Source organism: Xenopus laevis, chromosome 9_10S (genome assembly GCF_017654675.1).
Source record: "Xenopus laevis strain J_2021 chromosome 9_10S, Xenopus_laevis_v10.1, whole genome shotgun sequence".
NCBI classification, from domain to species: Eukaryota; Metazoa; Chordata; class Amphibia; order Anura; family Pipidae; genus Xenopus; species Xenopus laevis.
Window position 1 is genome coordinate 97,044,423 of NC_054388.1, and position 23,678 is coordinate 97,068,100.

A 23,678-nucleotide genomic window follows, 5' to 3' on the forward strand; every position below is an offset into this window, starting at 1 on the left:
TCGGATGAGGAGGTGGGAGCGAGCGCTTTCAGTCTGGAGCAGCAGAAGCCGCTGTAGAGTCGCTTGGGAGCATCCCTCGTTGTCCCCTGGCAGAGCTTCCAGTAGCAGCGGACATGCTGACCGACAGCAACGTGGAGGAGTTCGACATTAAGGAGGATGAGCCCTGGTACGACCAGCAGGACTTGCAGCAAGGTGAGTGTATGGGAGGGATGCACTTCCCATGTGTCTCCCTAACCCGCCGCTCCTCCTATTGTGACTCCCGAATCCTCCCCTCCTCATACAGCAGCGAACTGATCACCCGCGTGTAACCGCTTTACTCTACCGCTCACACCAATCACATTTCTGTTCTGTATGTTAAATTAAAGTTGTGGCTGGTTAATTAGACACCCTGAAACACTACCCTTTCCCATGTGCAATGAAGGTAACAAACATATTTCTCTGTGATAATCAGACTAAGGAAAATGTAACAACATCCAGTGTAGACTTTACATTACAATGGATTTATTCTGTAACTTGTGTATACCAGGGGCCATACAGTATCTGTTCTATAACTTGTGTATAACAGGGGCCATACAGTATCTGTTCTATAACTTGTGTATAACAGGGGCCATACAGTATCTGTTCTATAACTTGTGTATAACAGGGGCCATACAGTATCTGTTCTATAACTTGTGTATAACAGGGGCCATACAGTATCTGTTCTATAACTTGTGTATAACAGGGGCCATATAGTTCTATAACTTGTGTATAACAGGGGCCATACAGTATCTGTTCTATAACTTGTGTATAACAGGGGCCATACAGAATATATTAACTTGTGTATAGCAGGGGGCACGCAATATTCTATTCTACAAATGAGCTCTCTCCACTTCATGGGGTGCCCAGGGGGATTCATTTAGGAGTGGGAATTATCAGTACTGTAACTGCAAGTTATTGCTCCCCACAACATAATAATTTTAGTGCCTTCCTAAACTTCCAAAACTTTAAAAACAAGATCTGGATATGTGATGAGAGCAATGACTTTTATAGAGACATTATAATGGTCTATAACTGAAATGGAAATCTCCTGGGCAATGATATCATTTACATTCCAGGATTATTTATATTGATGGGTTAAAGGGGTTGTTCACCTTCAAACAACTAGTTGTTATCAGATAGATCACCAGAAATAACGACTTTTTCCAATGACTTTCTATTTTCTATGTGTCACGGTTTTTCTAATATTGAAGTATAAAGTGTCATTTCTCTCCTTCTGAAGCAGCTCTGGGAGGGGGGGTCGCCGATCCTGTAAACTGTTCTAAATTGATACATTTAGTTGATACATTTCTTATCTTTGTCCCTGCTGAGCAGAATCTCTGGGTTTCATTACAGGAGGCTGATAGAATTGATACAATTGTTGCTAATACTCCAGAGATGCTGCTGAGAAATGTATCAACTAAATGTTGCAAAATTGTAACAGTTCAGAATCTGCACCTGGATTACTGAGCTGTCAGACTCAAACACCAGAGACAGGGACATTCAACTTTAAACTTAGATTTTGGAAAAAACATTAAAAATAAATAATGGAAAGTAATTGGAAAAAGTCATTATTTCTAGGGAACAATCTAAAAACAACTAAATTGAAAAAAGTGTTTGGAAGGTGAACAACCCCTTTAAGAGTGACAATATTGAGCATAAAAAAGAACAAATTCATTTCTATAGTCTAAGCTACATTGGGACAGTGTTAAATTATAATATAGTAATATGGGACTTGCAGAATGTTATCCAGCCACAACTAAATTGGATCAACTAAAGCTGGCCATAGATGTTGAGATTTTTAAAAGATCAGATCCTGATCGTGAGACCAATATCTTCTCAGAACGATCGTACGAATTTACCATCAACTAAAAAGACCAATTTGGCAGGAAAACAAAGGGGAGCTGCCTGCTTGGCCCTGCAAACATAGAGAGATTGCACTGGGGCCGACAAAGATTTTTTGACCTGGCCGATCAATTTCCCGACAGATGTCGGCCGAAAAATCGTAAGATGTACGATCGTTCGAATACCACTAACCGCACGATAATTTCGAAGGATTGGTCGGACTTCCCTAAAATCGGTCGTTCGGCAAGAAGAATCGTCGCGTCTATGGGGACCTTAACACTTTCTATCAAATGATATATAAGATATCCTTAGGTGCATCTGTTATTGACATCTAGGGAAAAGTAAAATGGTCATGCAGCTTGCTGCCTTGGAATTCTATAGGAGCAACATTATGCCACTGAGGGGCAATCCATCATAAATAAGCCTTACATAATGCTTCCCTTATTTATTTCTGCACCAGCTAAACCCCTTGCAGTTTATTGACTCTGACGACAATGAGCTTATTGCTGTTTATTGTGACATCAGTAAGATGAAGCAGCTCAGACAGAAAAGAAAGCCAGTGATCAACTCTTGCATTGTGTAACGCAACTGCTGTAGAGTAATGGATGTGAATGTGTGTGATGCAATCCCTTTATTCCCTGCCAGATTTCAGGAACCGCAATTAAAGTGATTGTCATGATTTTTAATATGTAGTTTTTATTTCTAAATTACACTGTTTACACTGCAAATAATTCACTCTACAATATAAAATGTCATTCCTGAACCAGCAAGTGTATTTTTTTTAGTTATTGGTGTGTAGGCACCATCTCAGGTCATTTTGCCTGGTCATGTGCTTTCAGAAAGAGCCAACACTTTAGGATGGAACTGCTTTCTAGCAGACTGTAGTTTCTTATACTCAATGTAACTGAATGTGTCTCAGTGGGACCTGGATTTTACTATTGAGTGCTGTTCTTAGATCTACCAGGCAGCTGTTATCTTGTTTCAGGAAGCTGCTATCTGGTTACCTTCCCATTGTTCTGTTGTTAGGCTGCTGGGGGTGGGGTGATATCACTCCAACTTGCAGTAAAGAGTGGCTGAAGTTTATCAGAGCACAAGTCACATCATAACTGGGGGCATCTGGGAAACTGACAATATGTCTAGCCCCATGTCAGATTTCAAAATTAAATATAGAAAAATGTGTTTGCTCTTTTGAGAAACAGTGCAGAATTCTGCTGGAGCATCACTATTAACTGAGGTGTATTGGGAATTTTTTTTTTCCCATGACAGTATCCATTTAAACTGAGCAGTGCCCCCTTTGCTTAAATGATCATTACCCTTGTGCTGGAAATTAAAGAAACAGTAACGTCAAAAAATAAGTGTTTTTAAAGTAATGAAAATATAATGCAGTGTTTCCCTACACTGGTAAAACTGGTGTGTTTGCTTCAGAGACACTACTATAGTTTATATAAATAAGCTGCTGTGTAGCAATGGGGGCAGCCATTCAAAGGAGAAAAGGCTCAGGTTACACAGCAGATAGCAAATAAGCTCTGTCTGTCTAATGGTGTTATCTGTTATCCACTATTTAACCTGTGCCATATAGCCGTTTTTCAATTTCTGCCATTGCTCCACAGCAGCTTGTTTACATGAACTATAGTAGTGTTTCTAAAGCAAACAGATCAGTTTTACCAGTGCAGGGCAACGCTACATGATATCTTCATTACTTTTAAACACTTTAATTTTTTGGTGTTACTGTTCCTTTAAACTTTGTTTTAGGTATTTTAAGAAATATGACCATGCGAATGTTACAGAATGAAACAATGGCACTGAGAAAGACAAAACGTTTGATTTCAAATGGAGAGGAATTTATTAAATGCAGGAAGCACAGAAATCAACATCTTTTTGGCTGAATACAGAATCCTTCGCAAAACCTTTCACTGATTTACTGTATAATCGGAACTACTATTTGTATATTCCACTTTGATTTAAAGGGGATATGTATGGACAACTTGGGCATTTATCTTCTAAGCACCTCCTTAGTTTTTCTTATTAGCAATTTTACACGGGCCCACTGCTGAAAGTTAACACATTTTTGTTCACTAGTGGTTTTTATACAATGCTATGTAAAGGGGGATATAAAACCTACCCAAACAACATCATGTAAAATTGATGTAGTGATGCATTTTTGCAATTTTCATTTATCATTTTTAAAATGTTCGTGATGTAATCATTTTTGCACTGCTAACATATTGAATTCGATAACAAGAATGTTCCCCCTGCTGTTCAGTCTAGGTGAGATGTCTGTAATTATTGCAAGAGGCATCTCTTGATGTTTATTGCTCAGTATCACACCTGTATCACTAATTTAAACTCTTGCTATTCTGCCTGTCTGGCCAGCTGCATGGGCAGAATAACGGCAGGGGGGTGGGTTACTTCTAGGGATGCACCGAATCCAGGATTCGGATCGGAATTCTGCCTTTTTCAGCAGGATTCGGATTCGGCCGAATCCTTCTGCCCGGCCGAACCGAATCCAAACCCTAATTTGCAGGATTAATTATATCTTATTTGGGATTAAGTACAAAGTACTTGTTACAGAGAAAAAGGGAAATAGTTTAAAAATTATTTCCGGATTATCGATTCAATACCTGTAATATTTTAAAAACTAAGTAAACATTTTATAATTAATGTGAATGGGGAAAAAGCTCAGAGGAGTACTCTGGGTAGTTTTACATAATGCTGTTTAGGTGGGTATTTGTCCCCTTTAAGTGCATTGTATAAAAGTGCATCATTTGAATTAAAATATGTCACCTTTTGTTTTCCAGTGCGTTTACATCCCTTGACATTTTAAGGATTCATCCACATTTTGCAAAAGGTGCCAAACCCAGTACCATATCCTAGTTTAGAGGTGTCCCTATTTTGAAATATTGTGCCTTCTTTATTTTTTCAGTGTGATTTTTTAGACATCACTTTGGAATTCCATAGCTTTTATAACGGCACAAGGCCTTAGGCCTCAATCATGAAGTTAATGTCTATTACATACCTCCCAACTGTCTAGTCCCAATTTTGACATCTTTGGATTGAGTCTCTTTGATCTCCTGCATAGAACAGATACATTTCCAAACCTTAATTGGCTTTTGACAGAGCGCCCAGAGTACATGGCAGGTGCATTTAGATACTTTTGTAACAATTTAAGATAAGCAAAGAAACAATTGTAACAATTTAAGATAAGCAAAGAAACAATTGTAACAATTTAAGATAAGCAGGTCTCTTGGGGAAACTGCAGCTTAAAGGGCAATTCATTAGCAAAACTGTAATAACACATAAAAACCACAGAAATGTGTTCAGATTTTCATAACCTGCCAAGTTTTGTAAATTGAACATGGTATTTAGAGGGCGTGGCCACAAAAATGGGCATGGTCAAAAAAATTTCACCGCAAATCTTTTTGTCCCTCTCTCTATTTCCAAAATGTTGGGAGATATTGTCTAATATCCTGATATTTTACAAGAGGGGCGGGTTACAATATTCTCTATATTAATGCAACTAATACAGCTGCATGTTATGCCTAATAATAATGGGATTATTTTATGTGAAACCTCCACTGTGTGAAGCTATTGCCGTTCTGAAACCTCAGATGGAATATGCTTCTCTTTCCCGGGAGTGTAATTGTATCAATGACGCTGCTTTGCCTGTGGGAGACTGGATTTGGCTGCCATTCAAGGAACAAGAGAATTCTGCTGAAATTAAGTGTCTTGAGCTGCACCTGCAATCTAGGAAAGATTCTTTGTTCCATAAGGATGGATTATGTAATATAAATTATAATCTGCTTTATCTTTTTTGTGTTGGACTCTAAAGTGGACTCCTTCCACGCTGTACCTTGGCAGGTGCCGTGGGACAGAAAGGTTAATCTCGAGGTTATTCATGAGTCAATATGTTCTGCTACAATCCCGTCTCTGCCAGAGGCACACGGTGTACTATCTAATCCTGTGTACTGTGTAAGGCTTTCTGCTAATTAATATTACCCCGGCAGGACTAGAAAAAAAACTGTAAAGTTTTTTGGCTTATGGCGCATATACAGAGTTTTCTCTTCTGGCGGAAAAACACTGGTGAAAAAACACCAGGTATGGAATCTGTTATCCAGAAAGCTCTGAATTGCAGGAAGATTCCATTTTTTAAAGAAATAATTAACATTTTAGAATATGACTTCCTTTTTCTCTGTAATAATAAAACTGTACCTTATACTTGATCCTAACTTAGAAATAATTAATTAACACAATGGGTTCCACAGCCAAACACCAGAGCTGCCCAGGTTCTTCCTTATCACATCCCATCCCATCCCATTCTGACGATTGCCAATGGTTAAACATACAAAGAAATGAAAGCTTGACCCAAGCCGGTTACCTGCAGTTATCCTGCTTCTGTCCAGCTTCCTTTTCTTCATATGTTTAACCTTAAGATACAGTTAATCCTTAATGGAGGCAAAACAGTCCTGTTTGGTTTATTTAACATTTAAATTATTTATTCGTAGACTTATAGTATGGAGATCCAAATTACAGAAAGGTCCCTTATACAGAAAACTCGAGCATTCTGGATAACAGGTCCCATACATGTACAAATGTGAAGGCACAGCACTCGAAGGAAAAGGACCCAAGGCCAATGTGTGGGAAGACGGGTACATAAGCATTTAAAACCACTTGGGATGGGGGGGTTATTTGGATATAATGGAGTCTATGGGAGATGACCATTCCGTAATTCAGAGCTTTCTGGATAATGGATCCCATACCTGTAATTGGAGACCATTTAAAATTGGTTTTCATTTTTTTGTATATGGGATTTTTGAGTTATTTAGCTATTTTTTAGCAGCTCCCCACTTTGCAGTTTCAGAAATCTGGTTGCTAGGGACCAAATTACCCCTGTGATCATGCCTTGATTTAAATAAGAGACTGGAATATGAATAGAAGAGGGCCTGAATAGAAAGATGAGTAATAACAAGTAACAATAACTTTATAGCCTTACAGAGCGTTTGTTTTTTAGATGGGGTCATCATTGACCCAATTTGAAAGCTGAAAAGAGTCCAAAGAAGAAGGCAAATAATTCAACAGCTATAAAAAAAAAGAGAACATGAAGGTAAATGTGAAAGTTGCTTAGAATGATCCATTCTATAACATACTAAAATTAAACTTAAAGGTTAACCACCCCATTAACCATGCATTTGTATAGACTTGAAAATATGTAATTTCTCATGATTTGGAACACCAGAAACTTGATAGGGTAACGTGTAGGGTAAGACAGTAACCCCCATATGTAATAAAAGGCATTAAGTTTGCCCAGGGGCAGTAACCTATAGCAACCAATAATATGTTTGCTTTCAAACAGGTGACCAGTAAATTCTACTTGCTGATTGGTTGTTATGGGTCACTGCTCCTGGGCAAACGTAGTGCCATTTATTACAAAACCCCCTAAGCCTCTTAACCATAATTCTTCATCTTCACCATTTATTAAAATGGCACCAGCAAGTTATGCAATACTTTGCAATGATGGATTTATTCTACAACATGCGGCATCAAATGGAATTAGTCAATATCAAAGAGGAACTCGCTGTACATATGCACCTAGGGTTGCCACCTGTCCGGTTTTTGGAAGGGCTGCCTGGGTCAAAAGTTCCTGTCTGGATTTGCAAATTAGGAAATCTGGACAGGACATTGAAGTGAATGACATGGTGATTGGCCAATCGCTAATCGCCACGTCATCAGTTCCGACCCTGATATCTCCTGCCCCCTGTTGTCACTGGCCCGCCCAACTACGTCACCGGCCCGCCCCCTGCCTGTTTTTGCCAAACAAAAAAAAAAAGGTGGCAACCCTACATATACCCTAGTTGTAAAAAAAGGCTCCTGCGGGAATCAGCTCAATTGTTGTGCTCCTGTGTGTTGTAATAGGGAATATCGAAGGTTTAGAACTTCACAAAAAAAGAAATAACTGCATTGTAGGTAAAAAAAAAAATGAATTTCTGTTCTTTTCACGAATCAAATTTTTCTTTAAAAAATGGTTTTGTTTTTTTTAAACTTCTCTAAAACTCTAGAAAGTTGAGATTATTCAGTGTAAAAACCACAAAAAACTCTAATACAAATATTCTCCAGGTTAAAGCAGTCAAAGTCCTATGGAAGTCAGTGGAGCTGTGCTGATTCTATAAGACCTGAAATAAATTGCAGCTGGGAAAAGGTCCGGTGTGCCATTGACACTGCTCATTAGAGCTTCTAAAAGTTGCATATTTTCATTGGTACCTCAAAGAGACCGTAAATCATAGGGGCATAGTGGGTACAGGTTTTTGGATGTTTCTTTTCCCTGTTGGTTGTCCAAAAACTTGAATTTGTTTTTGAGCATCGTTCAGCTTTTTTTTTTATTTATTTTTTTCATGCTTTTTATATTTGGATCTTTTAAGAAATGGCATTCACCGTTTAGAGAAAATGAGTTTACCTGTGGTTTCTAAAACCACTTAAATGAGAATGTTGATGAATGGGCCTCTTAAAGGAGAAGGAAAGGTAATTTTCAATACCTATTCATCATATCAACCCAATTTTCTATCCAGAACTTTTTCTTTGCTGATTGGACAAAATAGCATGACCTTGTTGTGTATGTAGCTACTCCATGGCTAATTTTGCTACACATTTACTAAGTCTAATTTTTAAAATACAGTTATAGGATCTGTTATCCAGAAACCCGTTATTGAAAAGGCTTACGGAATGCCCATCTCCCATAGGCTTTATATTAGTTAAATAATTTTACATTTTTCAAAATGATTTCCTTTTTCTTTGTAATAATAAAACAGTAGCTTGTACATGATCCAAACTTAGATATAAATAATCCTTATTGCTGCCAAAACAATCCTATTGAGTTTCGTTATTTAGCTGATTTTTTTTTTAGTAAACTTAAAGGGGGGGTTGTTCAACGTTGAGGTAACTTTAGTATGATGTAGAGAGGGATATTCTGAGACAATTTCCAATTGGTCTTAATTTTTTATTATTTGTGGTTTTTGAGTTATTTAGATTTTTATTCAGCAGCTCTGCGGTTTGCTATTTCAGCAGTCTGGTTGCTAGGTTCCAAATTACCCTAGCAACCATGCATTAATTCAAATAAAATACTGGAATATAATCAAGAGAAAGCCTGAATAGAAAGATGAGTAATAAAAAGTAGCAATAATAATACTTTTGTAGCCTTACAGAGCATTTGTTTTTAGAAGGGGTCATTGAGCCCTATTTGAAAGCTGAAAAAACAAGGCAAATAACTCAAAATAAGGCATAAATAATAGGCATGCACCGAATACACTATTTTGTATTCGGTCGAACCTCTGAATCCTTCACGAAAGATTCGGCCGAATACCAATCTAAATCCTAATTTGCATATGCAAATTAGGGGTGGGAAGGGGAAAACATTTTCTACTCCCTTGTTTTGTGACAAAAAGTTACACGATTTTCAGCCGAATCCTGGTTTCGGTGCATCCCTAATAAATAAATAATGAAGACCTATTGAAAAGTTTTAGAAAAGTTGCTTAGAATTCTATATTGTACTGAAAGGTGTACCACCCCTTTTAATGCATTGGGATCAACCACACACAAGTAAAAACCCCACAAGCAAGACCATGAGCTGCCCAGCAACTTGCATAGTATTAAATCTTCCGCAATCTAGGGCTGTCAACAATATAGATCCTGTGATCTGTGTTACACAAGCGGTTAATGTTTGCTCTGCGATAAGTCATAATTACAGTATAAAAGCAAATTACCTAGTTAATAAGTTAACCCTATATGTCCAACCTGCTGCAGAATCTGTGGTGCTGGCTTAAACCATAAAATAAACATTCCGTTTGGCATAAACCATAAATCATACCATAGATTGTGTGTTTCTGGGCTACTGCTTGATCTGTTGGACTCCACATGCTTACTGGGAGGTTGCAGTGCAAGTACATCAGAAATCCAAAGCATGCAAAGGGTTAAGTACAGATATGGTTACTTGCCAGCGTCATCCTGATTTACATTTGCAGTTTTTGCTACAGAGAGTAACTGCACCTGCCGGCAGGAAATATCTTTGACAAACGAGCAATATAAATGTTGTAAATACTGTAGTAAGAAATTCTCAGTTGTTATTCTTACTGGCCTGAAAAGCAAGTTTGGAAGGATTACAAGACACCTGGAGATATTATCATTGTGTTGTGATTCAGTGTCCATTCTCTTCACCATTTAATTGTGTAGCCAGGGCATGGACACCGGATCCCCCATTCTGGTGCACAAACAAGATTCTGAGATGATACAAGGTTTTCCCTTAATAACAGTGTCCACAAAATGGCTCCTGCCAGTGGCGGAACTACCGGGGGAGCAGGGAGTGCGAGGGGGCACCCCCTCAGGGCCCCCCTGCAGCCCACGCGCCACTGAAATGCGGGCCGAAAATACGTGTACAGAGGGGGGCCCAGCTGCGCGTCACGCACCAGGGCCCGCCCCCCTGTAGTTACATTACTGGCTCCTGCCTGCTTGCTATAATTATGAATTCCCAGACTGAAGGAAACAAGATTCAAATAATTTATATTGTGTAATTAAAGTTCATTTTGCTTGACTAATGTGATAAAATAGGATTTTGAATATTTTTTTGTGTGTGACGGGTCCCCTTTAAATGTGCTTCTGTCCAGTTTTTGAGTGCCTCCCTTTTGGCATGCTGGGTAGGTTATAATCTTCAGCTGGTAGCCTTATAAAAAAAAAATATATATTATTCACAAAAAACTGAGATTGTTCTCTTGGTGTACTTTTCCTTTATTTGTTTTAATGAAAAAAAAGGAATGAGTGTTATTCATTAACTTTAAAAAGCAGTTCCTCATTACTGAATAAAATCATGTTACAGTTTCCAGAGAAAGAACCTGGATTATTGCCCTTCACTGTTAGATGTTAGTGAGATAGGAAGGTAAAAAGTAGACCCCCGACCCTAAATTCTAGTGCCCCTGTAGTACAGTGACTGACACAAGGTGAATAAAATATAAACTGGTAAACAGGGATCCTGTGCTCTGTGGCTTTTGTTGTTTCTTGCTCTAGATGCACTTGCTTTTTTATATTTCATCCTACTTCCTTAGAGGATTTGGGATTCAGCGATGGGATTTCTGTGTGATCCTTTTAAATGCAGTCTGGTAAGATATAAATGAAGTCTGGTAAGATATAAATCATCCATGTGTATAGATAATCTTTAAATTAAGGGATGTCCAACCCATTTCCCTTCAGCACAAGCCAGTTCTTCCATCTGGATGTTGGATCACACACTTGGGATTGGGGTCAAAGCCAGCAAATGCACATAAGATCCGGCTCTTGCATGTGATTTATATTGCGCACATTTGGTTTGACTGAAGTCTGTAGTGAGAACAAGCCCTTAAAGTTTGGGTTCTCTGTCTTCTGAAGTCAACTTCCTGTTTGGGGATAACCAAGCTCTCACCATACTGAATAATGTTTGCAGGCCTTCAAGAGATCTAAATCAAACAAACTCCGGCATCAAAATGCAAGAGATTAAATAGAATGGAAAAACCCATAACTGTTATTTGCTTTAGTATTTGGAAGTGAATTAAAAGTTAATGTACATTCTTTAATAATTGATCTGTTGGATTGTCTGTAATGTACAGTATTCTGCTCTTAAATACAGGGGGGAAAATGCCCACAACATTCCTTAGCTTTGAGTGTCACAGCTGGAATTTAGTATTTGGTTTTTGCTAATACATGCACATTTTTGCCTCCCTGTTATATATTTTAGGGAAAAGAATGGGTTTCTCACTAGTTTTTATTTTCTGGTTTATATTAAAGGGATAATGTCATGTTGCTGCTCCAGCAGAATTCGACATTGAAATCCATTTCTCAAAAGAGCAAACAGATTTTTTTATATTTAATTTTGAAATCTGACATGGGACTAGACATATTGTCAGTTTCCCAGCTGCCCCCAGTCATGTGACTTGTGCTCTGATAAACTTCAGTCACTCTTTACTGCTGTACTGCAAGTTGGAGTGATATCACCCCCTCCCTTTCCCCCCCAGCAAGCAAACAACAGAACAATGGGAAGATAACCAGATAGCAGCTCCCTAACACAAGATAACAGCTGCCTGGTAGATCTAAAGGTGGCCATAGATGTAACAATTACAATCTTTCTTGGAAAAGTTCTTTCTAAGAAAGATCGTTTGTTTCAATACACACGTGTAGAACTGAATTGTCCGATATACAGGTAGAAACAATAGAATTCTACCTGTATCTGACGATTCAGCACTAACAATGGCCAATGTTTGGGTCCCTTCAAAGGCACCCGATCAAAATTTTCTGTCCAGCCCGATCGACGAGCAGACGATATCCAAGTCTTCCAAGATATCGGTCGGCTCTTTTCCCACCATACACACACCGAATATCGTACGAAAATTTGCTTTGTACAATATCATCTGTGCGTCAGTGGCCACCTTAAGAACAAGTCCGAGTAGGAGAAACAACAGTCTGCCAGAAAGCAGTTCCAAAAGTCCTAAAGTGCTGGCAAAATGACCTGAGATGCACCTACACCAATATTACAACTAAAAATATACACTTGCTGGTTCAGGAATGACATTTTATATTGTAGAGTGAATTATTTGCAGTGTAAACAGTGTCATTTAGAAATAAAAACGACATCATAAAAATCATGACAAAATTCCTTTAATATGTTCTACTACAAGGAATACATCGCCAAACGTCAAAATCCTTACCTTTGACTTTATAACGATAAAAATGAGGCTTTTATTAAAGGTTAACTAAAGCACAAAGAGGAAGAAATATAGACTTTGCATTGTGCCTTTGCCCAGGGATGCTGAGAATTTATTTGGCTGACTCTTTGCTATACACCATCAAATTGGGTTTTCGATTCAGATCTGTGAATACTGAAAATATTGAATCGGTGCATCCCTTCTTCAAGCCCCCAAGTTGGCCAGTTATCTTATTATCCAAGAGATTCAAGAGCTTATTTACTAATATAGGTGCTAAAGTAGCTTTGAATACACTACTACAAAAATAGAAAAAGAGATCTGATTGGTTGCTACGGGTAACTGCTGGTGCAATTTAGCAAAATACAGTATTGAATATCTTATATTTTAAGATATGCAGACCCATAAATCAAGCCTTTTATTTCATATGGATGCAAGCTTTTATTTATTTCCTTCTGTGTTTACAGACCTTACTGGGAAATATGCTGTTTGTAAGCAGAGTTTATTTTCCAATAATATCCCTATGGGGGAGTGATGTGTTGCCGTTCTTGCTGCATCTCTTCTGCTACATTTCCTTCCCAAGTCCTGATTGTAGAAAAATAGACCTTGACCCATTTTTCTGCGTTCCACATTTTATTCATCGTTTGTGAATTGTTCCCATATGTGCAGGTACATAATGAAAAAAAACAAGCCCCTTTATTATTCACCACGAAAGCTGAATGTAGAGCACAAGGCAAATACTCGAAGATAGGAGGATATACCCAATGGAACGCACATAGTCTTCCTTATCAAATTAGGTTTATTTTTCATATCAGTAGCCGCCATATTGTTTGCCTCTTGTGTACTTCGTCATGGATAGGGAAATATGAGTCAGTTTTACATATTTAGTCAAACAGCGTGTGACGGCTCTATTTGTAAAAATAGTCAAAGCCTAAATGGTGAAAAAATAATAAAAAAAAATATTGCCTTGCAAAGAAACCCAGTCTGTGGATTAGATATTCTCACAAATAAAGCATTTGGATGCAAAGGACCATCAAAATATTCTATAAGTACTCCCTTACTCAGCACTTGCTCATAGGCTCGTATGAGTAAGTGTCCCATAAGGCACGAATGGGTTAGGCTGCTCTCCTTGTCCGAAGAAATTTATTTTTAATCTTTAAATTATTCTCACTACTGTTTGAAGTTTTCAGTGGTCCTTTGCATCCAAGCTGCTTTATACTTTTTGGAATCTACCTACTTTCCTCTGCTGACCATACAGCAGGCATTTGAGTGGGCCTGTAGTCCTCATCAATGATGCACCAGCAGACTATAGCTAGGGCCATGCTCCTGTAATATTTACACCCTGAGGAATGTCTCCTTAAATGCAGCCAGTTCCTACTACTTAGAGAGCCACATACACAAGTCTGGATGTTCTAGGTAATGTGGCATTTTTTTTTCTTTTTATCCAGCAAAATAAGACTTTTAGTCTGAAGGCTTGCAAGCCATACTGAAAGAAGTAATAATGAGCCACTCTTTGTACTCTTTTGTAAAACATATCCTTTATTTACATAGAGCCGTATGTGGAAGCTCGCTATACAACAGATATTCAGAGCAAATGGATTAAAACGTATATTTATCTGAGATTGAACTTCAGCTTGCTAGTAGATAGGGATGGGTTTTTAAAAATAAAAGACAAGTTATCCCTTCTGTTCTGTATTATGTTCAAGATTTAAAAAACAACCCTCTGCATTTCTAGATTTGCAGCTTGCTGCGGAACTGGGCAAGACATTACTGGATCGCAACACAGAACTAGAGGAATCCCTGCAGCAGATGTACAACACCAATCAAGAACAGCTCCAAGAAATCGAAGTAGGTTCTTAACTGTTTTATAATTTACAAGCACCAACATATTCTGCAGCATTGTACAATAGAGGGGTGTCTACATCATACATACAAATACTGATCAATACAAGAAGAAAGGGCAATGCCACATGGGATGTTTTGTTGCCTGCGGTAGATCCACAAAACCGTAAGCAACAAAATGTCCATAGTTTCCTTCCCTCCAACAGTATTGTAACAGTAAATTGCAGTTGGAAAAGATGCTGTGTGCCATTGACACTGCTCATCAGAGCTTCTAAAAGTTGCATATTTTCATTGGTACCTTGAAGAAACAGTAAATCATAGGGGCATAGTGGATTTCAGTTTGCACAGAACATTCCTTTTCTGCATATTTGTGTTTTTGCATATTGGTGTGACCACTTCGCTAAATGGCATTTGCAATGCAGACAAACGGAAAAGAGTGTGGATGAAAGGATGGCACTGAGGATTCTGGGAGTTCAATAACAAAGCAAAGACTGCACATCGGTTTCAATGGTTTCAATGTGTAAATGCAAATGCATTGTGCTAAACAAGAAATGGTAAAAATTTCACATGCCTGTGCGATTTAAGACCTTCGGCTGGACTACACATTGCATGCATTCCATTTAGATCCAGGCAAATGTATTGGTTTTAGGCCATATGTAACCATTACACAGTGTAATTCACTGGGGGCTGCTAATTTTTTAGGCACTCCCTGTGAATATAATATCTGCCCTTTAAGCTCCTCTTTGCTGAAATGCACTGGCCCAGAGAACTATTCCACTGAGCACCGCTCATTCATCTTCTGTCATGTCCCAGGGAACCCTTGGCCATTAGCATCATTTCTTTGTCCGTTGAGTAAAAGTTCTGATTTTAAACTACTTCTTACACTACAACTGTGTGTGCCCATTGCCAGAGTTAGCCTAATGAACAGGGAAATTGTCCTGGGCAGCCAGCCGATCCCTGGGAAATTATGATAGTAGTGTGGTGCTTTGTGAAATTGTACCAAGGTGGGAGCATTTTTCAGGAGCACTGGCCCTGGATCCAAGGATAGAGATTCTATTTACTAGGGGTGATCGAGAAATTGGCCCAGTAAATGTCACTTTCTCTATGTCTTGAGACTTATTTTATATACAGTAGCATGCTAAATGTATTGTGTTGTCTTCCAGCCTTTCCAGTGAATATTATATCAGACAATCAAACTATAAGTTATGGAGACATTGTAGTATTGGCTCCATACCAGTCCATTAACTGGTAACATCAAGAGTGGGCTAGCTAGCTGGCAGACAATATCAGTCTGTATGTGGCTGGCTTAAAAGAAAGGGATCCTTGACAGTATAGAAAATGGGGCCCCAATATGAGAAACAAAATATTATTCACAGGGTTCAGGTCTGTGAGCCTTTGGCTGTCACTGAAATCCCAGACACACATATATAGTTTGTAAAGTCTTTTGTAGCCTGCCCTAAAATCATCCTTACTCAGAGTATACGAATTACTGTTTATTTTTATGGATGGATAAAATGAATTTTAATGCACCATGCTTCTCTCTGTCTGATGCAGTATCCTGCAGGTGGCCATATTGGACTCCATCAGCATAATCCATACTTATGGCCAAATCCACCTTGTGTATGTGCTCAAGATCGCTACTTAAGCAGATGACTTATTCATTAACAGATATAGTTTGTCAACAAGCAAACTGCTGATATTATTAATCTACTGGCCACAAAATACAGTAGCTGATAATTACATCTTCTTTTGAACAAGATCTTTTGTAAGGGATATGCATCAGATGAGGACTTTTCCTTTAATTTTTGCTGCAGAATGCTGATGTTTTGTAAGTGTAGTGGATATTATCTTAATTATTCCCTCTATTGGTTAGATGTGGGGCCCTCATATAAAACATGTTGGCGTTCTATCCAAAAGAAGACCTACCAGTATGCTATGGGGTATATTAAGGAGCCCCAGGTACCATCAAACATTTACATTTGGGGGTCAAGATATGATCTGGTGGCCTGATATGTTTTCTCTGTCTAATAAAGGCTGATTTTGTTGCCTTCAGTACCTCACCAAGCAAGTGGAGCTGCTGCGTCGGATGAATGAGCAACATGCTAAGGTGTATGAGCAACTGGATGTCACAGCCAGAGATCTGGAGAATGCTAATCAGAAGCTGGTCTTGGAGAGTCGGGCTTCGCAGCAGAAAATAATAAGGTGAGAAACCGATGTACAGAACTGTTTGGGTGGTTCCTAAAGGGGCAACTTTGTGTGGGAGCAGTCATAGGCTGGACCATTGCTAAAGTTCTCATTTTGAAGTGGTGAACGTGGGAAGAGACTGTGGCTATAATAGAAACACCAGCAGAGATGTCCAGTCCGGACTGTTGAATATAGGGCAGAGCAGAGATGTCCAACCTGTGGCCAATTGTCTGTTACTGGACTGCAGATTCCAACAGACACAGTGACACTGAAATATACAGGCTGGTCCCAGCCATCACTAGCTTGTTATTAGGCACAACCTGCTCTACTACTTCTGTGTAAGTGATTTATTTGTAACTGCATGGAACAACCCACACCGTCTGTAGACAAGCTCTCTTTGGTGCCATTCCTAGACTTTAACAGGTTTAATAAAACTAGTTCTAGTAGTTGTAGAAAGCTACTAATAATGGCATTATATGAACAGAGCACTCATGGCATGACTGAGGAAGATTCCAGGAGACCTCTGTTTGAATCATCAGGTTACAATTCAGTCCAAGAAATTATCTGTGGTGAACTTTCCATTTAAAGTATCCTGATTAGGACTTGACCGTAACTGGTGGGTTTTCTCTGTTCAGTTTGACGGAAACAATCGAAAACCTGCAGCTCCATCTAGAGGAACTCCAGAGACAGGTGGAGGATCTGAAGAAACCAGGCAGTGTCTGTCGCAGCCGCGAGAGGTCTGACCAATCAAGATCAAGCCAGAGCTTCTCCTGCCTGAAAGAGCTGTATGACCTTCGCAAGTAAGTCACTAATTATTTATCAGCCTTGTTCGTTAACTGCTGTCTTCTTTTATATGCTGCACCGTGTTTTATGACCATGAATCCCCCTGTCTACTAAAGGAATACATTTATTTTTGGATGCCTTACTGAGCATTTTGATAAAGTGGCATTCCTGTTCTTTACTCAAACCATTGAAATGCAAGTCCCTGCCATGTTTTTCAGACTTTTGTATTCAACCCACCACCATTAAAATTGATTATTTGTTGAGTACACCATTTTGTTCTAGGTTACAGATATATGAAAACATTGTTGCAGAAGCCATTCAGCCAAATACCTAAAACAAAAAACACAGGTATAGGATCTATTAACCGGATTGCTTGTCACCTGGGGTTTTCTGGATAAGTGATCTTTCCATCATTTGGATCTCCATACTTACTACTAAAAATAATTTAAACATTAAATTAACCCAACAGGATTATTTTGCTTCCAATAAGGATTAATTGTATCTTTAGATGTGATTGAGTACAAGATACAGTTGTGTTCAGAATAAAAGCAGTATGTTTACATAAAGCTCAAAATCCTTATAATAACATGTATTTTCATACACGCAAATGCATTGGCAACAGATGAAGAAACGGGTTTCAAAAAATATCAGTGTCTGCATTCTCCTTTAGAAACTCAAACATTCACTGTATAAACTGAAAAATGTGTTCAAGATTTTCCTTTCCTTTGAATCACTGAACTAATATTGAGTTGTATAATCAGTGTTTCTGAGAACTGCTGCACATCTGTGTTGCATGGAGTCCACCAACCAACATAAAATCTTCCGACCATTTTTTTTTTTCCCAACAATGGGACTTTGAGGAGCTTCTTGCCGATAGTTTGGCTTCACATAGGCCTCTTCTAATTGTAACAGTATCACAGGTAACTTTACACCTTCAATCATCTTCGATCACTGGCTGAGTCTTCTTCTATCCATTTGAATGGAAGTTTTCCTTTTTCTGGTTGTCATTTTAAAGCATTTGGGATTAATTTTGCTATACTTTTCTGTACTTATTTATTTGTTTTCCTCTCTCTCCAATCAACTTCTTGATCTTCTGAACAATATTTAGAACGAGCCATTTTATTTAGATTTTCAGAGAGAAATGCACTATAACCAGCATGCACAACATTTGATCCTTCCTTAAATAAGGACACGTTAGTTCACAGAATGAATGACGTCACTAATTGAACTACACATAGAACAAGATATTATTATTTTGAACACTGCTATTATTTGGAACAAGCCTCAATTAATGATTCAATGACACAGAATAAGCAGCATGTCATGACTGTTTGGTCTGTTTCTATTACTCTACTACACCTACTAGTAAATTATTTGCCATGTAGAAATATAATTTCTGCCAAAAACAGCAATTGATCAGGTTAGTGATGTCGGACTGCTATTATTCTAAACACAATTGTATTGACTTATTTTTACAGAGAAAAAAAGGAATCCATTTAATTTTTTTTTTATTATTTTGAGTAAAATGGGTCTATGGGAGATGGCCTTCCCTTAATGCAGAGCTTTCCAGATCTCCCATACCTGTAAATGTTCAGCCCAAATATCACTCTAATTGACCTAGGCTAATTGCCTAGGATTCAAGGAGTATCTAGCAGACCAAACAAATCTCACCCTAACTGAACTTTAGCCTCACCATACTCTGACAGATGGGAGTCCTAGGTAGACCCATTGGGACAAGACTGGATCACTGTGTCAACATCATCCTCACCTGACTGGATTTTCTAACATGTCTGATAGACTTGGTCTGGAGAGATTGAATTGAATGCTTAAATTGTTATGGGCAACTGTCTGTAGAGGGGCAAACCCAATGGCTTAGGATCAGTGTTATCAATGCTGTGCAGTGATTGGCATGAAAAGTTTTTGCTGAATCAAACACGATTGCACAGCTGTTGAACTACATTTTTAGTATATTATAATAAAGATCTGCCCTAACAAGTCTCGATGCCTAGTTTACATGCTAATCACTGTTTATGGGAAGCTGTCTATAAAGGCAGAGACACATGCTCAGCTTCAGGAAAATTAGTAGCCCAGCGACAAATCTCTTCTTCTTCGGGTGACTAATCTCCCCGAACTGCCACCCCTGCCTTCCCACCGGCTACAATGTAAATTGACGGCAGGATGGCACTCACCAAGAAACTTCGGGCGACTTCGGAAAATGAAGTGCTCATAGTGCTATCTTGCTGCCGATTTAGATTCTAGCTGGCAGGAATGCAGGGGAAGGCAGTTTGGGGAGATTAGTCACCCCGAAGAAGAGTCGATTTATCTCCAGGCGACTAAATCTCCCCGAATCTGTGTGTGTTTCTCCCCTAAGGGTGTAAGATAATATAAACCACATAGCTAATTAGTTTCCCTCTGCTTTCCCCTGCAGGTATTTTGTTTATGACCATGTTTTTGCTGAAAAGATAGCTTCTCTGCATTCTCAGCCAGGACCACTTGAGGACGAAAACTGTCATCTAAAAAAGGCCCTGTCTCTCTTGGAAAGCCAGCTGAACCTAGAACGCAAGAAGAGAGAGAGCCTAGAAGATGTATACAGTCAGGTAGTTAAAGAGAATTCTGAGCTGGAACAGATGCTCAGAGACAAGGATTTATTCCATGCCCGGGCTGAAGAACTAGAGGCCGAGGTGGCCGAAATGCGTCAGATATGTCGCTCAGACAGCATGTTTGCCAGCAGCGTGGAAAAGCTCATACCAGAGTCCATTCTTATCTCTTTCAAAGAGACGGCAGACAGAGATGCTGATCAAGAAGTGATAGCACAATTGTTAGATGTAAATAAAAAGCCTTTAAAAAGAAGCACCAGTGAGTTGCTTCTTCCCAGGGCTGCTGCAGCTGAAACCATTCTAAACGGCCACGAAGAGACTTGTATTAGGAAGGCAGAAGTAATAAAGCAAAGGGGCATCTCTTTGCTCAATGAGGTCGACTCACAGTACAGTGCTCTGAAGGTTAAATATGAGGAACTGCTTCAGAAGTGCCAGCTGGATGATGATGATGATGATGATGATGATGATGGTTTCAGTAATCCGGGTGGCCAGACCACTAAGACTTCTTCACTAGAAGAGTCGCCACCAAATGATCTAGAACCTTCAAGCCCAAAGCCTGAGTCTCCGCCAGAATACAAGGTTCTCTTCCAGGAGATATTTACCTGTATAAAGAAAACCAAAGAGGAAATCCATGAACAAAGAACTAAGTACAAATATCCCAATGCAGCAAGTAGTTAGTTCTACCGTTCCTTTCCTAGTAAGTGTTTCCCATTCACTGTGCTCACGCTCATAACTAAAATGAGACCACTGCCATTCCTATTCAGTTAATTGCACCTCTTTGCCATCTAGATATACTTTCTTTTAGAAGTTATGCCACATGATTAAGCAAAGAGTAGTTCACTTATCTCACTAACATGAGTGCCACCAAAAATCTAGAATTGTAGTTGATCTTGGAGAAGGAAGCCAGATTCCCCTCAAGCGCTACACACAATTTATAGGAAGACCTTTAGTATTATGCTTGGAAGATAATAGTCAATAGTTCCTTGTACTTGTGGTTCCCTATGCTGCACAACAAGCACATATTCTGTACTGTATTTATGCATGACGGTAATATAGGGGCTGCCCGGAGCTGTTATACCTGTGTAAATCATATCTTTGTAGTATTACTATTATACATTTATATTATAGTTATAGGAGCAAAGCTATGAAGGAGTTTTGTTTATACTGTGAATGACATTAAACAAGCATAGAGAAACTGCACTTGCTGCAAGTTTTCAAGGTCCCCTCCCTTACTTTAAGTACCGATATAATTAATCACTTAATGACTCAGGCCTCATACTCCCATGTGACTTTTGAATAAGTATTTATTATATGTTTCATATTATTATTATTTTTTATTATTTTGTAAAAAAAACTATAACAACATCAGTTATGGTCTCAGATTGAGATCAGTCAGTATATACAGTATATATATATTTTTCATCCATAATTGGGTTTTTTTGCTTTATTTTTTTTTTTTTTTTAAGGGGAGACAAAATCCCTTCCTTCAGGTGGAGGAATCGGTTTAGCCTAAAAATACACCAACATGTTAAGTGCTGCCTTTTTGAAGACCGATTTAAAGGAGAATTCAACCCTTAACTAAAAAAAACCCTACCTGTCTACCCTACATAGACCCTGCCCCATCCCTCCCCTCCCCCAGCCTTACTACTAACCTGAGGAAATGCCCCTAACTTTTTACTTAACCCTTGGTGCAGATTCAGGGATCGCAGTTCACAGAATGCATCTTCCGGGTCTTCGGTAATCTGAGATTGAGACCGGTGAAGCCGCGCAGGTGCAGTTGGAGCTATTTCCCAGTTCGCAACAACTGCACATGCAACGAAATAGACAGAAATTGCCAAAGCGCCAGAAGACACGAAGACCCGGACGATGGCTGCTGTGAACTGCGATCCCTGAATCTGCACCGAGGGGTAAGTAAAAACTTAGGGGGGTCTACGTAGGGTAGGGGTTTTTTTTTTTCAGTTAAGGGTTGAATTCTCCTTTAAAGTAAATATTATTTCATGATGAAAATAATATAACGGTCACATGCACAAGGTGAAACTGGATGTACGACTATGTATGACATTCAAGGCACCCCAATTTTCAAATGTTATTCCTTATTTTGTCGTGGGTAGAGAATCTGACCAGGAAGTGAGGGGGGTGCGCAGCTACAACTCTTCTGTCAGTCTCCCAGAAATGAGAGAAACCACAATTTCTTAAGTATTTAAACTTTTTGATACTATTTTGTATAATTACTCAAAAAAAGAAGCTTTAGTTATTATTGTTATTTTTTGGGTATTTTTCTACTTCAGTGCAGATATGCTGTTTGGATTTTTTCCCCCTAATATTAATTTGCTGATTAATGTCCTTTTATAAATAAAGACATAGAAAACCCACATTCCGCACGGCTAATTAGCATAGTTGCTAGAATAGGGCTAAAAATGGATTATTATGTACCGTACTATGTTACAACAGACAAGAACTGGCCACCAAAACTCTTCTATGCACTTGGTCATTTAAAAAAACAAAACAAAACAAAAAAAAAAAAACATTTCGGAGGACTGAAGTGCGTATGGGTGTTCTAAGTTTTAAAGTGGCATTATGGCAATTGCGTTGCAGCAACATTAATTGAAACTGTTGCACTGAGAAAGCTAAATTTATATGCCTCTCAATCAGAGTAGGTTATTTAAAATAGAGAAAGTGTTACATGTTGTTAGTTGTATGTTGTTGTTGTAGTTGGTGGAACGGAAAAAAAAATTCAGACAAAAAAAACGGATATCGATTGAAGAGAAATGTTTTGCTTTTCGAAGGTGTTAAGAAAAGGAAGTGTGAGGGAAAAGTATGTTTAAAGGGTATGTAAAGGCAAAAATAAAATCACATTTTTACTTTCTTTAATGAAAAAGAAACCTATCTCCAATATACTTTAATTAAAAAATGTGTACAACTTTTATAAGAAACCTGACTGTATGCAGTGAAATTCTCCCTTCATTTACTGCTGTGGATAGGAATTGTTAGACTGTCCCTAACTGCTGGGCAGGGAAACAATCATACTTATGAACAGCAGGGGGAGCCCCCGTCTTACTTACCAGCCATGCAGAACTTTGTTTATGACGATCCCTAAGCAGCCCAGACCACACCACACTGAGCATGTGTGTTTTAAGGTGGCCATACACGGGCCGATAAAAGCTGCCGACAGACCGAGTCGGCAGCTCATTGGCCTGTGTATGGGGCCCCCCGACGGGCTTCCCCAATCGAGATCTGGCCGCAAATTCGGGGAGATTAGTCGCCCCAAAGAAGTGGAGATTTGTGGCCGGGTGACTAATCTCCCCAAATCTGAGCATGTGCCCTGACCCTAAATAGATTAAATTCTCGTTTGTCATGCTCAGACTTACAATCCAAAGATGAGAGCAGAGCTGTTTGTGTTCAGTGTTAATTGATTCTGACCCCTGAAATCTACACTGTATATTCCAAGTCTGAGTGTGTCCCCTTCGAATGGAGCTTCTACACCCCGGCTTGTCCACAGCAAAGATCTCCAGGTGTAACAATTAAATTGGTTAGGACATTAACCAAACCCATGTCATTAGGGTAAATTTAGGGAATTTGAGGGTGCATGGATTTGGACCAATAGCAAGCTTGGCCAGCACAAATTTAGCATCGCCATCTTGCTCCACTTCTACTTGCAATGGGCATGTACCCTTAAATATAGCTGCGATCAGTAGACGCTGCT

General features: G+C 38.9%; 1 protein-coding gene across 1 annotated transcript; it reads left to right on the forward strand.

Moving 5' to 3' along the window:
* Positions 1–58: 58 nt before the first annotated feature.
* cdr2.S (cerebellar degeneration related protein 2 S homeolog) lies at positions 59–22,657 on the forward strand. Its single transcript, XM_018239189.2, has 5 exons — positions 59–192; positions 14,305–14,417; positions 16,465–16,613; positions 17,231–17,395; positions 19,807–22,657. The coding sequence occupies exons 1-5, from the start codon at positions 114–116 to the stop codon at positions 20,651–20,653; spliced, it is 1,353 nt and encodes a 450-aa protein (XP_018094678.1). The 5' UTR covers positions 59–113; the 3' UTR covers positions 20,654–22,657.
* Positions 22,658–23,678: the final 1,021 nt, after the last annotated feature.